This window comes from Quercus suber, unplaced genomic scaffold (assembly GCF_002906115.3).
Source record: "Quercus suber isolate HL8 unplaced genomic scaffold, Cork oak 2.0 scaffold_29, whole genome shotgun sequence".
NCBI classification, from domain to species: domain Eukaryota; kingdom Viridiplantae; phylum Streptophyta; class Magnoliopsida; order Fagales; family Fagaceae; genus Quercus; species Quercus suber.
The window spans coordinates 115,511-130,214 of NW_027069494.1; the positions used below are offsets into that span (position 1 = coordinate 115,511).

At 33.6% G+C, this 14,704-nt stretch overlaps 1 protein-coding gene and 1 long non-coding RNA gene across 3 annotated transcripts; one reads left to right on the forward strand and one right to left on the reverse strand.

Moving 5' to 3' along the window:
• The first annotated feature begins 2,195 nt into the window (after nucleotides 1-2,195).
• LOC136066245 (uncharacterized) lies at nucleotides 2,196-4,288 on the forward strand. Its single transcript, XR_010627708.1, has 4 exons — nucleotides 2,196-2,476; nucleotides 3,078-3,129; nucleotides 3,560-3,807; nucleotides 4,080-4,288. It is a non-coding gene; the product is annotated as an uncharacterized LOC136066245 (long non-coding RNA).
• LOC111983252 (G-type lectin S-receptor-like serine/threonine-protein kinase At1g11300) lies at nucleotides 3,678-8,557 on the reverse strand. 2 transcript variants are annotated; one of them, XM_065770254.1, is made up of 5 exons: nucleotides 5,717-8,557; nucleotides 5,406-5,512; nucleotides 5,131-5,283; nucleotides 4,845-5,055; nucleotides 3,678-3,766 (listed from the first exon to the last, which is right to left on the reverse strand). In XM_065770254.1, exons 1-5 carry the CDS (start codon nucleotides 5,826-5,828, stop codon nucleotides 3,744-3,746), a joined length of 606 nt encoding a protein of 201 aa, XP_065626326.1. In that variant the 5' UTR covers nucleotides 5,829-8,557; the 3' UTR covers nucleotides 3,678-3,743. The 2 variants fall into 2 exon arrangements, with proteins under 2 accessions (XP_065626326.1, XP_065626315.1); XM_065770243.1 differs by lacking the exon at nucleotides 3,678-3,766 and having other exon boundaries at nucleotides 4,658-5,055.
• Nucleotides 8,558-14,704: the final 6,147 nt, after the last annotated feature.

Sequence of the window (14,704 nt, forward strand, 5' to 3'; positions counted from 1 at the left end):
CCATGGAGAAAAAACCAGAACTGAATTTGTTTCAAATAAAATATATGTCTAAATGCACCTGCCAAGCCAGTTATAGTTTTATACTCCTTTCCTTGAAGCACAAAACTCTGCTCTAACACTCTGTAAGTATTGCCCAATTTTAAGGAAAAACCTGTCAACCAGTTTCCATTGTGGTCCTAAAGGCCCTGACTGGGTTTCCCTTGCAGGTGCCATGTTAAGCTTCGCTAGATGACTGGAAGAGGGGACCAGGCGATCAAAACTGATATTTTTGGAGCAAGAACAGTACGGATATCTAAGTGGAAAACTTCTCTTGCATGTTTTGTTATCCAAGAAAATATAAGTCGTGATGAGCAAAAAGAGTGCATGTTTTGTGAACCAAATATTCCAAGTAGTCAAGAGAAAAGGAAACAAATCCAATTAAGGAAGGTGAATGAAAGAAAGAAATCAGTTCAAAGAAGCAAAATGTAATACTAGATTCGATGCAATCTCATTGTAGGTCAATGCAAAATTCCACTGACAATATGTTTGGAAGTTTGGAAGGAGAGAAGAGTAGAGAAGTTTGGAAGTTTGGAAAGAGAGAAGAGTAGAGACTATCAGATGAAAAGAGAGGAAAGCAGAGGAAAATATTTATCCCCCTTTCCCTTGTTTTGACCTCCTTAAAAATAAATAAATTGAAGAATATCCCTCCCTTTTTGGATGTCATAAAAATTAAAATGGGAAGAGAGGAAATGATAAAATATCATACAAAATGACAATTATACTTGAATAAAATTGAAAGGCTTATGAGATAAGGATAACTTACTGTAAAGTTATGATTTCTAACTATATTGTGTTGGCTTTAATTTTGTACCAAATTTGATTGTAATTTCTTCAATCATTTTCCCTGTATGTATGTGGGTTTATTTGTAAGGGATGAGTGTGAGAGATCGGTGAAGAATCAAGCTTCAAAATTTGAATCAATGGAATTCGCGACTAGCTCGAGTAGCTCGCAAGAAGCAACCTGCGAAAAAGACACGTGCGGAGCACATAACTAGAAGATGAAGAGTCGTACCAAACTGTCAATTTCGCAACTATCTCACGAGAAGGGCCAACTCGTGAAGGACCTGCGAAAGTTTCTGTTTGGCAAAAAGTTATGTTTGCTTTACCAAGTTTTTACCTATACTATATATACCCTCATTATCCACGAATTGTAAAGAGTACTTTTCAGAGAGAAAACCCTAAAAAATACACTTAAAAGTTAGAGATTGTTATACCTACAATCATCTACACATTTCCTTGTGGTTTTCCTCAAAACTCCTACCTCTTCATCTCTAGATCCTTGAGAGGTTGTTAGCGCAAATACTTATCACACTCATTTTGAGTATTAAGTGAGATTTTGGTACTGCTGGGAAGTATTAAAATGAGCTATTCATTGGCGAATGCAATCGGGCTGAATTGCGAGATCCAGAAAGTTAGAGAAAACAAAACTCCTAGAAGTCCGTTGGTAACAGGAGCTTGGAGGGCTCAAGTATATGGGGTAAACTAGGATTGGAGGGTATTTTGTTATTCGTGTACTCCAACTTTATTTTCTAGTAGATCAATTTTAACTTGGAGGGTCGCGGAAAGGTTTTCGTTGAGTACTTCGGTTTCCTCTTCGATAACACGTCTCGATGTTATCTTATATTTACATCTCTCTTCTTTACTCTTTAACCTTTCATTTTATTGTTGATGATGGATGAATATGGCTTAGGATAGTACTATCGGTTCATTGTGCTTATTTACTCTTATTCCACACTTAGTTTAAATTAAAGTAAAAGCAATCTAGCAGTCATTTTTAATTGAAGGTCTAAACAAGCTCTTGAGTTTTAGCACAAATCTGAGTTTTCACTTACAAATCCTAAAAGGCTCATGGACTGCTCGTCACAATAAAAGCCAAAGTTTCTTCTTCCACTTATTAGTACTAGTTTAAATTGAATTGACCAAAACAAAAGGTACTTACTACGTTCCAAAGACCCTATTAGTATTGGACTGGTCTTCATTATTTTCGAAAATTCTAGCCATTCCAAAAGCTAATATTTTTGGATTTAGCTCTTTATCCGACAAGATTTTACTTGCCTTTAAATGTCTATTAATAATCTTTAATCTAGAATCCCTATGAAGGTAAAGTAGACCTCGACCAATTCCTTCAATAATGTAACGTCTCAGTCTGCCCCAAAAAAAAAAAAAAAATGGTCAAGATAAGATATTTTGGGTTCCTACGTGCCAAGCCCCACCTAACCCCACTACCCACTCCCTCTTATCTCTTCTTTTGGCCGGCTCCCTCTTTTCTTTCTTTCATTTTCTTTCTTTTCTCTTTACTGAAACACACACACACACTCACTTCAACACTCACCCACCGGCCTCCATTCCAAACCACACCATCTCACCATCATTTTTCCGGCAAGATCACCGGAAAAATACTTAGGAACCCCAAAGCATCTTCATCATTTTATCTGAGGTAAAAATTTCTCATCTTTTGGTGGGTTTTACACTTTTGCTTGAGGATTATTTTTATCTAAGCTTTAATAATGATACTCATGTGATTTATGAGCATTGGAAGTGATATTTATGTGTTTTTATGTATGGGTTTGTATTGGTGGAATTATTTGATGAGTGGGTATATGCTTTGTGCTGTTTATGACTACTTAAGGTTTATGTATGGTGGAAAATTTAGAGGTTTTAAGTTCTAACATGTGATTGTTGGTGAATTTAATTTTTTCATTGCTATTGGGTTTATTGGAGTTAGTTGAAGTTCTAAATTTCTTGTCTTGGAGGATATATTGATTTTGTTTTCATGGGTCTCTTAATAATGTAGTGTAAATTTTATGGAAGTTAGTTATCATGTTGGAGATGATGTTAAATGGGTTAACTCTATAAATTAGAGTTTATGCCTTGTGAATCAATTTGTTGAGAAATTATGGAAGTAGAATATATTATTATTGATGAGGTTAAATACTAGGCTTGCCTAATTAAGTGATTACTTAGCAATTCCTAAATTGTGGCTAGATGCAATTTCTAGCCCTATACTTATTGTGATAGGTTTACTTGATATTGTTTAGGTTCTAGCTAATCTCCTTGGAGCTTGGAAAATTAGGATTTTACAGTTGCGAGGTAAGTAGCTTTATAATGAGATTTTTGACAAATAAACATGTTGCATAAATGTTATTTTTGGGTTAAACATTTTTTTGAAAATTACCTATGGGAACTATATTTTCCTAAAAACTATTATGTCGTAACCTCAATATATATATATATATATATGATTATATATAAAAATGCATTATATTTGGTATTGCATTTTGGGAAATGTATGGATTGTTGATATGAAAAAATAAGCATCTTTTATTTAATTTTTGATAAGAAAATCATTGATTTTATGGTATATTAAAAACTTTAGAGATGCTTATCTTGTCTTGTATTATTTGGAAAATTGATAAAAAAATCTCTTGACAAGAATGAAGTTGAAAACCTTACAAACTTTGTAGAAGTTAAATTATTTAAGATTTTTTGAAACTACCTGAATATGAACTATGTGTTTCAGTGTCCTTTCACTTTGGATGACACGTTCTTCCCTGTTGTCCATGGGGGGAAGAAGATTCATTGATTGTGTATGGGTGAAGCTGTTGCCCATGAGGCCAAGAGACCACATGCAAGAGAGGTCCTATTTGACGCGCTCTCTCTGCTGCCCATGGAGAGAGAGAAAAGCCTTGAGAGTATGAGTGAGGCTACTGTCCATGGGGCCAAGAGTCTGTATACCAGAGAGGACAATATCATGCCAGTTGTGAATAGGTGGATCTCCTAACTAGTCTATGTTGTAATGTGGTATATTTGAGATAAATTACCATATGTTAAAATTTATGGCTTTGGAATTATATTATTATTGCTCACAGATTATAGCATATGATTTCAAGATATTTACTTTGAGGAACTTATATTTCATTATTAAATCATTCTTGTCATATTACTATTATTATAGTAGATGAAACTGCATTTCCCCCACCCCCATTAAATATGCTACTTACTGGGCTCTGTTTCATTCCATTATTTTATAACCTTTTCAGAGTAAGCAACAGTCTTTTGAGACAGATTTTTGGTGGCTAATAGTAGTTACACTAACTACTGATGGAAGCTGAACTTTTGTAATTGATATATTAGATGGTGTAAATCTTAGAATAGGCTTGACTCATTCTTTTGTATATTAAAGTGGTTGTGACGTTATTTCCACTGATAGGACAAGCTGATGATATGTAATTAATTATTTAAACCTCTATTCTTTTGTAGCCAATAGTTCTTGTAATTATTACTTAGAACTCTGATTTACTTTGAGAGTATATTCAATGAAATTATTATGATAATTCTTAATGTTGGTTTTTGATATGATTTATGTGGATTGGATTGTCAAAAAGGAAAATCTACAGGTTCTTTGAGATGTCTTTTTCATGCCTTGGACCCTTTGGGGTTTGGGGTGTGACAAATAATGTTGAAACATTTTCTCCAATCTAATAGTTTTTCCTTGTGAGGATCTAATGAATTAAAACAAAATCATTATGAGAAACTCACAAGGTGAAAGAACATAAAATTTGAAAAAGAAGTTCTAGTGGTGAAGTTATAAGAGAATTGGAAAAGTCTGTTTCAATTGAAAAAAAAAAAAAAAAAAAAAACCATTGCTCAAATGTCTCATAATACTATAACGGTAATTCTTGTTGCCCACGGTGTGTACATACACAATGTGTGCAACAATCATTACTCATACACTGATATTTATACGCAGAAAATTTACCTGTAATACAAATGTATTATAAGAAAGGGCATCAAAATTAACTTACCAAAGAGGAATGCATCTAGAGCTTTGTTCAGCATGAATTCATAGATCAGCATCTTTTCTTCTCCTTCAACACAACAACCAAGGAGCCTAACAAGATTCCGATGTTGAAGTTTAGAAATTACCACCACACCATTCATAAATTCTTGTAACCCTTGTCCTGAAGTTTTAGAAATTCTTTTTACTGCAATCTCTTGTCCATCTGACAATTTTCCCTATAAACAAACATCTAATGGTTAACTAGACATTCAAATTATTAGACAAGAAACCTCTAATAGAGCAACCATTACCCTATATAAGGGACCAAATCCACCCTGCCCAAGCCTGTTAGATAGATGGAAGTTGTTCGTTGCACTTGCTAGCTTCTCAAAATTGAATAATGGTAGGTCCTGGACTTTAACTTGGTCCAGGTTGTCACCAAGAAATTTTGGTGTGTTTCTTCTCTGTTGAACAATAAGATCTTCGTCACTTTCTTTTTACTTGCTAATGTCCACTATAGTAGTGAGTAATGTAATATATAGCAACATTTACTAGTCCACTAAGCTAATTTAAGTGGGAATATTGCCTTTTGGCTTTGCCATCCACCTCCACGGTAAGTAAGTCCAGATGGAAAGGAAAATTGTTCCTGTAAATCAGTGATTGTGACAGTTTTCTTCACATCTCCCACTTTATCTGTAAATCAGGGAAAAACAAAAGAATAATACTTGTTCAAACAAAATAGACTGCCAAATGGTGTTAAATAAGGAGTCTTTTAAATGGTGCTCGGTTGAAGTTATAGGACTAAGTTTCATATGGTATTAAACTGGACCATTAGTGTATAATTTGAAGCGTAATTTTCACATAAAAGTATAAAAAAAAAAAAAATAAACAACTTACCAAGTTCTGAGTAGGCCGCACAAATGTAAAGTTCAACTCCACAACTGGACAATTGCTGTGTATCAATATTTATCAGTCTAAGACATACAACCAATAACAGTTTCATATGCATATGCTATACAAGAACAATTCTCCAAGCACTGCTCTCTGCATTTGTTTTGAAAAGCAGTTGACCAATCTGCAAAAGTCTGGCACTTTCATCATCTTCAGTTTCAAAAACCCATCTTTTTTGTCTCCTTCACCACCAGTGTAATTGCCTTGATTCCATTCTTTGATATTCTTTGGCTCGAATCCCAGGAAGCAACTGCAAATTGGTGAACTCTGTGGAGATTGATACCATCATATTCTTCACTATCTCAAGATTTGTGAGTGTTGATTAGTGCCTTAGGAATCATTGGAGCAACCCAAAATTAGCCATGGTAGCTTGAAGTTGCAATTAGAGCTTAGTTGCAAATCCAGATGGTAGAGTAGAGAAAGGAATTGCGAAGTTGGTTGCGAGCAAAAGTTTAGAGGGCTTGAGTACATAGATATTATGTACTGTAACTATCTATTCTAGTGGATTGGTTTCGGCAATAAGACCACAAAGGTTCCCTCCAATTCTTGAGGTTTCCTCTTCAATAACACATCCATGTGTTATGGCTGTGTTATTGTAGTTTTGATTTCTGTGGGCTATTCATTTTATTTGTTTATCCATGCTTAGTTTTGATTTCTGTATTCTTATGTTAACGGGTTAATCACTTTAATTTGGACTTAATTCTTAGATTGGCCTACAATTGACTAAATCTTAATCAAGTTAGATTTGATTGTGATCAAAAACTTATTTCTCCATTGTTTAGTTAACAAGAGAAAATAGGGGTGAAATAGTGGGACTCAAAGAGTTTTCCACCTGGCCTACCAAATTGTCCTCTACCCAAACTGTTGCTGGTGGTATTGTGTATAGAGCATATTTTGGGTACTATGGAATCCTAAGTTATGGTTCCCTATTAGTTATTTTCATTGGTTTCGCTGGGGTAGCTATTTGGAGTCAGTTGTGTTTTAGGACAGCTACAAAATCTTCTTTTAGTAGCTTCCAGGGATTGGCTCTTGTGGTATTTTTTGAGTTGAATAAAATCCTTACCGATTGATTTTTTTTTTTTTTTAAAAAGAAGAAGGTAGTCAGCTGTTTATTGTAGCCCAATGGATTGAAAACTTGAACCATTATGAATTCATAATTAATTTAAAAACTAATTAAAAAAGAAATAAATAGGGCATATATGTAAGAATTAGCCACCCTGATTGAAAATGTCTAAATAATATTAAAAAAATTTCAAATGCATTTTCTTAAATTACATAAGAAATAACAAAGAATAAACAAAAAATTAATAATTATAATTATAAATGTAACATTATAATTAAAAATTAAAATGTCTAAATATTATAATCCTTCAAACACAAAGTATAATTACATAAATAAAAAAATAACTTCCAAGTTGTAACATTACAAAATAATGAACCATTCAAAAAAAAACACACCATCATCATATAAACATAAATTTTAATCTTTTCAAGTACATAAAGTCATAATGAATCAAATAATAAAAAATTGCAAATAGATTTTTTTGGGTGGGGATAAATGAGGATAAATTTTATTCTAAAAAAACAATAAGGGGTCTCGAAGGAACTTGCCCATGAGTATCAGCAAGAGCCAATTGAAGAATAGAATTGATGAGTTACATTTCTATGAAACAAGAAGGATGAGGTCTACTACTAGGTTTTGATTTCTCAGATTGGTTTGGAGGGAGGAGAATGGAGATAGTTGTTGGGGATTGTATGGACCCATGGATCAGTCCATATATAATATATTGGTATTTGAGTCTGTATATAATATATATACAGACTGACCCTTGTTATTGTTAAGCAATGGAATTGAGTTTCGAATTCCTTACCAATTGGGAGCCATTGATTTCTTCAATCTTAACGATATTAGAAGCTCCTGATCAGCCCAACTTAGAGATCAAGGCTTTATTTAGATCATCAATTCTTCTGGGGCTAAGAGGTGCCTATCTGAATGTTCATTTTGCGGTAGATGCTCTTTTAAATTAATAAAAACTAGTCGCAAACCCACACAATGTGCGGGAATATATAAATACTAGTTGTTAACCAGTGTGATGCACCGGATAGTTAGCAAAATGTATCAATGAAGATCAAGTTTTCAAATCAAAGAATCTCGTAGATTACTATAGTTCTGTGAAATCATCTGAATGCTATGAATTTTTTTTTTTTTAATATCGATAAGACTAATCCCTAAAACTGTAAACAGAAATTACAGCTTCGTGTACATTCATAACCCAATCACACACACACAACTTAGAGCGCTGATACTCATACTCTATACCTGTAAGGAAGGCAACATCAAAAACCTCTTACATATGTGGGTTAGATTTAAATCAAACTACATATATTCCAAGCCTAATAAGCCAACTCAATGGTAGACAATTCAAAGAAAGCTTTTAAGAACCCGAGACCATGAACTTAATCTCAATAGATTAACAAAACTTTCACCTAATATGACAGGTAACATAGTTGGGTTCATGGATTGTAAATGGATTTTACATATTGATTGTCTGTAAGACATGGAGCATGTACTGTTGTGTGTGCTTATTAGACATTGAGCATGCTCTGTCATGTATTCTATAACTGATTAGTAATGTGAGTCAAGCTTGAATTCAAGCTAATGAGTGTCTCTATACTAAAAAAAAGGGAGAAAACAATCCTACAATAAGAAGTACACCCCACACACACACACACACACACAAAATATATATATATATATATATATATATATCTAAAATAAATTGCTACAATCTGTTTTTTTTTTTAGCATGAAAGGATCACTTCTATGGATTAAATCAATTAAAAATACCAAACCGCAATTGATTAAAGGGAAATTTATCATCTTTCATGGTTTAAATCCATTATTCCATACAAATATTCATAATTGGTAAAAAAAAAAAAAAAAAAAAGGTAAAATTTTAGAAATTTGTTATGCTAAAATTTGATGCCAAACACACTCTAAATGTCTAATTAGAGCATCCACACTAGTGGATGCAAACTTCTCGTCTATTTTATATGAAAAAACTTACTTTTTCTATTTTACATACTTGTTTTTACAAAACATCCACACCAGTTTATCTATTCTATACTTTTATTCAATAAAGTATTCATTATTTTACAATTTTTTATTATTCACTCCCTCACTACCCCTCTCTCTCATAGATTCACAGTCCATTACTACCAACGATCACTCCACACCTAGCCACCATCACCACCACCCAACCAGCATCATCAAGAAAAACCAACCCACTAATTTCGAAACCCATTAATCACCCACCCAGCCCGAAACACAGTCAAGCCAAATCATCACCACCCAATCGGCAGTAAGATCATCAAAACCCACCAATGAACCAGAAAAAACAAGCAGTTCAAGATCAAAACCCACCGATCAAAATATTCAACCCACCAATCAAAATCCCAACCACCATCAACCTAATCAATACCCACAGATCAATACTCATTAAAACCTACCATCAACTCGATCAATACCCCATGGATCAATACCCATCAAAACCCACACATCACATCCCTAAGAGCTCTGACACGACGTCGTTTCTGGGCCTCGTGCGAGTGAGATCGTACCATCTAAACTCCGTCACGATGTTTCTGAGCTTTGCCATGATGTCGTTTGCATGTTGAGATCATATTGGCGATGAGTAAGATCGGTGGCCTAAGGTGAGATCGGTTGACTGAGGTGAGATCAATGGACTGAGGGAGAGATGAAATGATAGAGAGGTGAGAGTGAGAAGACTATTCACGGTTGAAAGAGAGAGCTATGAGCTTGAGAGAGTTGAGATGAGAAAGAAACAAATACTAAAATAATGGATAAACGAGCTATAGTAACCGTGTAAATATACACAGTTACTGTAGCTCATGAAAATTTTTAGACAACTTTACACATTTTTACACCCACTGATGTGGGTGTTTTTTTGCTCAAAAAGTGTAAAATTTGTACTTTCTTCTATTTTAGAATGTTAGGACATATGTAGTTCACTCATTAAGAACATATGTCATTCTTTTATGTAATTGGCTAATCCTTTTGACAAAACGCACTCTACTTATAATTGGGTAGTTCTAGGTGTTTTTAATACTTCAAGAAACAAGGTTTCAAGATCAAGTGTTGAAGTCATTAAATCTGTCCAAGAAAACATCTGATAGTGCAATTTCATTAAATCTCAACAGCTGGCTCGACAGCTGCATCTATCGAGTTTAAGAAAGTTGTTCAAGCCCGTAAGCTCGATACTTGCTCGACAACTNAGATAAACTGGTGTGGATGTTTTGTAAAAACAAGTATGTAAAATAGAAAAAGTAAGTTTTTTCATATAAAATAGACGAGAAGTTTGCATCCACTAGTGTGGATGCTCTAATTAGACATTTAGAGTGTGTTTGGCATCAAATTTTAGCATAACAAATTTCTAAAATTTTACCTTTTTTTTTTTTTTTTTTTTACCAATTATGAATATTTGTATGGAATAATGGATTTAAACCATGAAAGATGATAAATTTCCCTTTAATCAATTGCGGTTTGGTATTTTTAATTGATTTAATCCATAGAAGTGATCCTTTCATGCTAAAAAAAAAAATCCTATCACACATTCACACTATTAACCAAATAATAATAATAATAATAATAAAGAAAGAAAAAAAAAAAAGAAAAAAAAAGGATTGATCACAAATCAACTTGTGAAGGAGAAACCTAAATCACACTACTAGACAAAAAAATATTTGAATAAATAGAATCTTTAAAAAAATCCCTAAGAGCATCTTCAGTAGATTCATCAAATTTTTGTATTGTTTGGAGAATGAACAATGACTTTTACCTTTATCTACCAACTTTTTCAAATACACTTTCCAACAGATTTTCTATCACATTCTCTATCTCATTTAAGTATTATTTATTCACCAACTTTTTCAAATACACTTTCTAACAGATTCTCTATCACATTATCTATCTCATTTAAGTATTATTTATTCATTCATTATTTATTCTTTTTTAACAATTACACATCTTCCAACATTTTTTTATTCAACAGCAAATTATTATAATAGAAAAAAATGATTTGAAGAATGGGCTACTATTCATTAGCAAAAAGAATTTCCGAATATAGAGAAGCTACTAGAGCATAAACAGTAGCATATAGAACATGAATAGTAACATATATTATCTATATTTTGGCTATGTATACTCTGTTAGAAATGCTCTAAACCTAAAGCTATAAAATGAATCTATAATGGTGAATTGTCTAGTCACTGAATATAGAACTGCTGATAGGACTAGGCACTGACATAATGACAAAATCAAAGTTGAGATCAGGTGCAATGTTTGCACGCAATAGCAATAAATAATTGTGGTAAAAAAATAATTTTTAATTTTAACTATTAAATTAAAAAAAATTAAAAAGATAAAATTAAAAATTAAAAAATAAAAAAAATTTGTAAAGGAAATAAATGGTGCGCATAATCGATAACTCAATATTGTCCACTGACTACGGGCAATCCACTATTTTTTTAGTGATAATTACACTTTACCCACATGTGGTTTGCTTTTAATTTGACTTACCTACCTGTGGTTTCAATTTTGACACTTTACTCACCTGTGATTCCCTTCGTTACTAATCTGTAACCTACTCTCTTTCAGCCATTACTCTAACACATAATATGTCAAAAATGAAAGTCCAAACAGATCAAAACACTCCTCACTCCCAAAACTCACTCCCATCCAACTTGGTCACCAAACTAAGATCCTAGATGCTACAATGCTAAAATTGCAACAAAACTATCAACAATGGGTTCAGCATACTTAACAAAATTTTCGACTAAGGCTCCGTTTGTTTTGGCTTCAAACTGATTTCGGAAATGATTTTCTGGAAAATACGGTGTTTGGTTCTTATGGAAAATACAGTCAACGGAAAAAATGATTCACGTTGACAGGAAAATAAGGTATTTTGAACGGAAACCAATTTACACTCTTATTTTACCTTCAAAGCATTTCCAGAAAATACACCTGAAGAGAGAGAGTGAGAGAGAGCCCAAGCACACTCCACCTGAAGCACGTCCTCGCTGGTCAAATCGCCGTCCTTGTCGCCGTCGCCTCCTTCGTCCTTGATCTCGTCGCCTCCTTCGTCTCCGATCTCGTCGCCTCCTTCGTCTCCGATCTCGTCGCCTCCTTCGTCACTGATTGCGCCAAGATCGCGCCGCCCTCTCGATCGCGCCAAGATCGCGATCACGACGCTAATTTCGTGCCCACGAGATCGCGCCGAGATCGCACCGTCCTCCTCTGGGTCAAATCATCATCTTCGATCTCATCGTCGTCTTGATCGCGCCGCCCTCTCGATCTCGTCGTCCTCCTTTGATTTTTTTTTTCATTGCGGTGGTGTGGATGGTGGATTTTCTGTGGGTTTTGTGTGGGTAGTGGTAGTGGATTTTCTATGGGTGCAGATGTGTGGGTGGTGGTGAATTTTGTAATATAAAATTTGTTTGGAATCAGAGAAAATGACTGAGAAAATGTGAGAAAGTAGTAGGAAAATAGCATTTTCAAATGCAACCAAACACATGAAAACATTTTCTAGGAAAATTTGAATAATACGGCCAAACACTTGAAAGTATTTTCCTTTTCCGGAAAATAGCATTTCCGGAAAATAGATATTTTTCGGAAAATATTTTACGGGAACCAAACGGACCCTAAAATGAAAAGAGACTCAGCATAAAACTCCACCACCAGTAACATGGATTGCATCAAGTTGCTTTAAGATCTCCTCCTCGCTATACCCATTTGGCTCACCCATGATCTCAAACTCAACAGCTTGCTGCTTGGATCCTAGTGCTTCCATGCTGGCCATATTGTGCTATACAAAGCAAGAAAAGGCCAAAAAAACTTCTGGGTTTTACACAGAAATGTGATGTTCTTCCAGATCAAACTCTGGGATAGGTGGAGGATTGGGAAATTAAGATGGCTCGTGTTCTTTGTTTCAGCTTTTATGTGGCCAAGTTATAACCATTGAACCTGGGATGATGAGGACCCAAGCTAACACATCGCGCTAATTTTTTTTTTTTTTTTTTTTTTTTTTCCCGGTTTGAAAGTTAGCTTCAAATGGGTCCATATCATCATGGAATTAATCAATCACTAAACTTTTGTGGGTCATCATTAATGAAACGAAATGAAATGCCAACACCCTTTTCTAGTTAGCATTTTGCTACACACACTCTTTTTCTCTCTTTGCATTTTTTTTCTCGAGAAACAAGCAGAGCACCAGCTCGTAAATTTGGGAAAAATTCAAACTTTCCTTATTGGGTCAGTGGGATTTTATTACGCCATTGCTCTTTTTTGAAGTTTTCCCAAATGGGTTAGTTGTAGTTTCTGGAAGGCTATCTATTATTGTTTAGTTGTTATTATATTTACTTGTAACCGTTTTCCTTCACTTTATTTTGCCAATTTCTTAAGAAACAAACAGAGTTCTTCATCCAGAAGTTGTACTGTTTAAGTTATCCCAAGCATGTTTGATTTATGCACGAATGAAACAAAACACTTATTCCCTTCGCTTGCGTTTTGCTTCACTCTCCCTTTTTCTCATTGCCCTTTGATTTTTCCCTAGAAACAAACACGGAGCATGAGGTGCAAAATTGGGTCAACATGATTATTTTTACTGTTGCATTTTTCTAACGGTTTGTTGCAAATGGGTTGTTTGGAGTTTCTGATCAAAACCTAGGTGGTTCTCAATCCATTATCTCAAGCACATTGCATTTTGATCTTAGTTTGGTGAGCACATTGGATGAGAGTGTGTTTTAGGAGTGAGGAGTGTTTGATCTATTTTAGGTTCTATTTTTGATGAGTTTATGTGTTAGAGTAACGTCTACAATGGAGGTGGGTAACAGAGTAGTAACGGAGGGAATCACAAGTGGGCAAAGTGTTAAAATTGAAATTACGGGTAGGCAAGTCAAATTAGAGGCAAACCACAGGTGGGTAAAATATAATTATCCCTTTCAAAGCTTCTTCTAGTATCCGCCATGGCGTTCTTCTTCTTCCCACTTATGCATTCACGTGAAAGAGGGACATGTTAGGGATAAATGACAATAATTTTCTTTCATAACAAATTTCTAAAAAGAATTTCTAAACTTTTATCTATTTAAGGGATGAATCTTCACAAATCACAACATTCTTATTTTATACCTTCATTTTACTCAGTCTCTCTCGGCCACTCCCTCCCACTTGTTTTCATTTAACATACCCATAGTACTAGTTTTATGGTTCCAAGTTACAAATCAGAGCATTAGCATTCAGATTTAAAAATTTATATAATTTTATCATCTTAAAAATTATTTTATTCATTACACCATACTATTTTATAATATATTTAAGATCTCAACTTTTACTTTATTATATAACACATTAAAATAATATATTTACACAATTAAATAATATAACATAATACTTAAATAAAAAACCCAAAACTCAATAAAATATTATTTAAAAAAAATACCATCTTACTCGGTACCATCCTACATTTTTAAAGTACAAATATTGAAGGAAAAAGACTTTTTGGGAATAATTTATTTAGTTTTTTTTTATATTGTTTTAAAGTATATTTGTACTTTAAAAAAAAAATTTAAAGTGAAAAAATGTAGGTAAAAGTGAGGTTTTAAAAAGTTATATATAAAAGTTAAAAACTGAATTTAAAAGTCTAATGCCAAACAAATATGTATATTAAGAGTTCATTTTTCAAATGAGCTATCTTTGACACGATCTTTTAAGATTACAATTTCTCAATTTTCTTGAAAGAAAGTCTCCTTATTTCCATTTTCATATCACAAAGAGTCACTTTCTCTTTATTCAATTGCACTCCTTTCAATTTTTTTTTCCCTAAGTGAGGACTCAATTAACAAATGAGCTTAATTTAT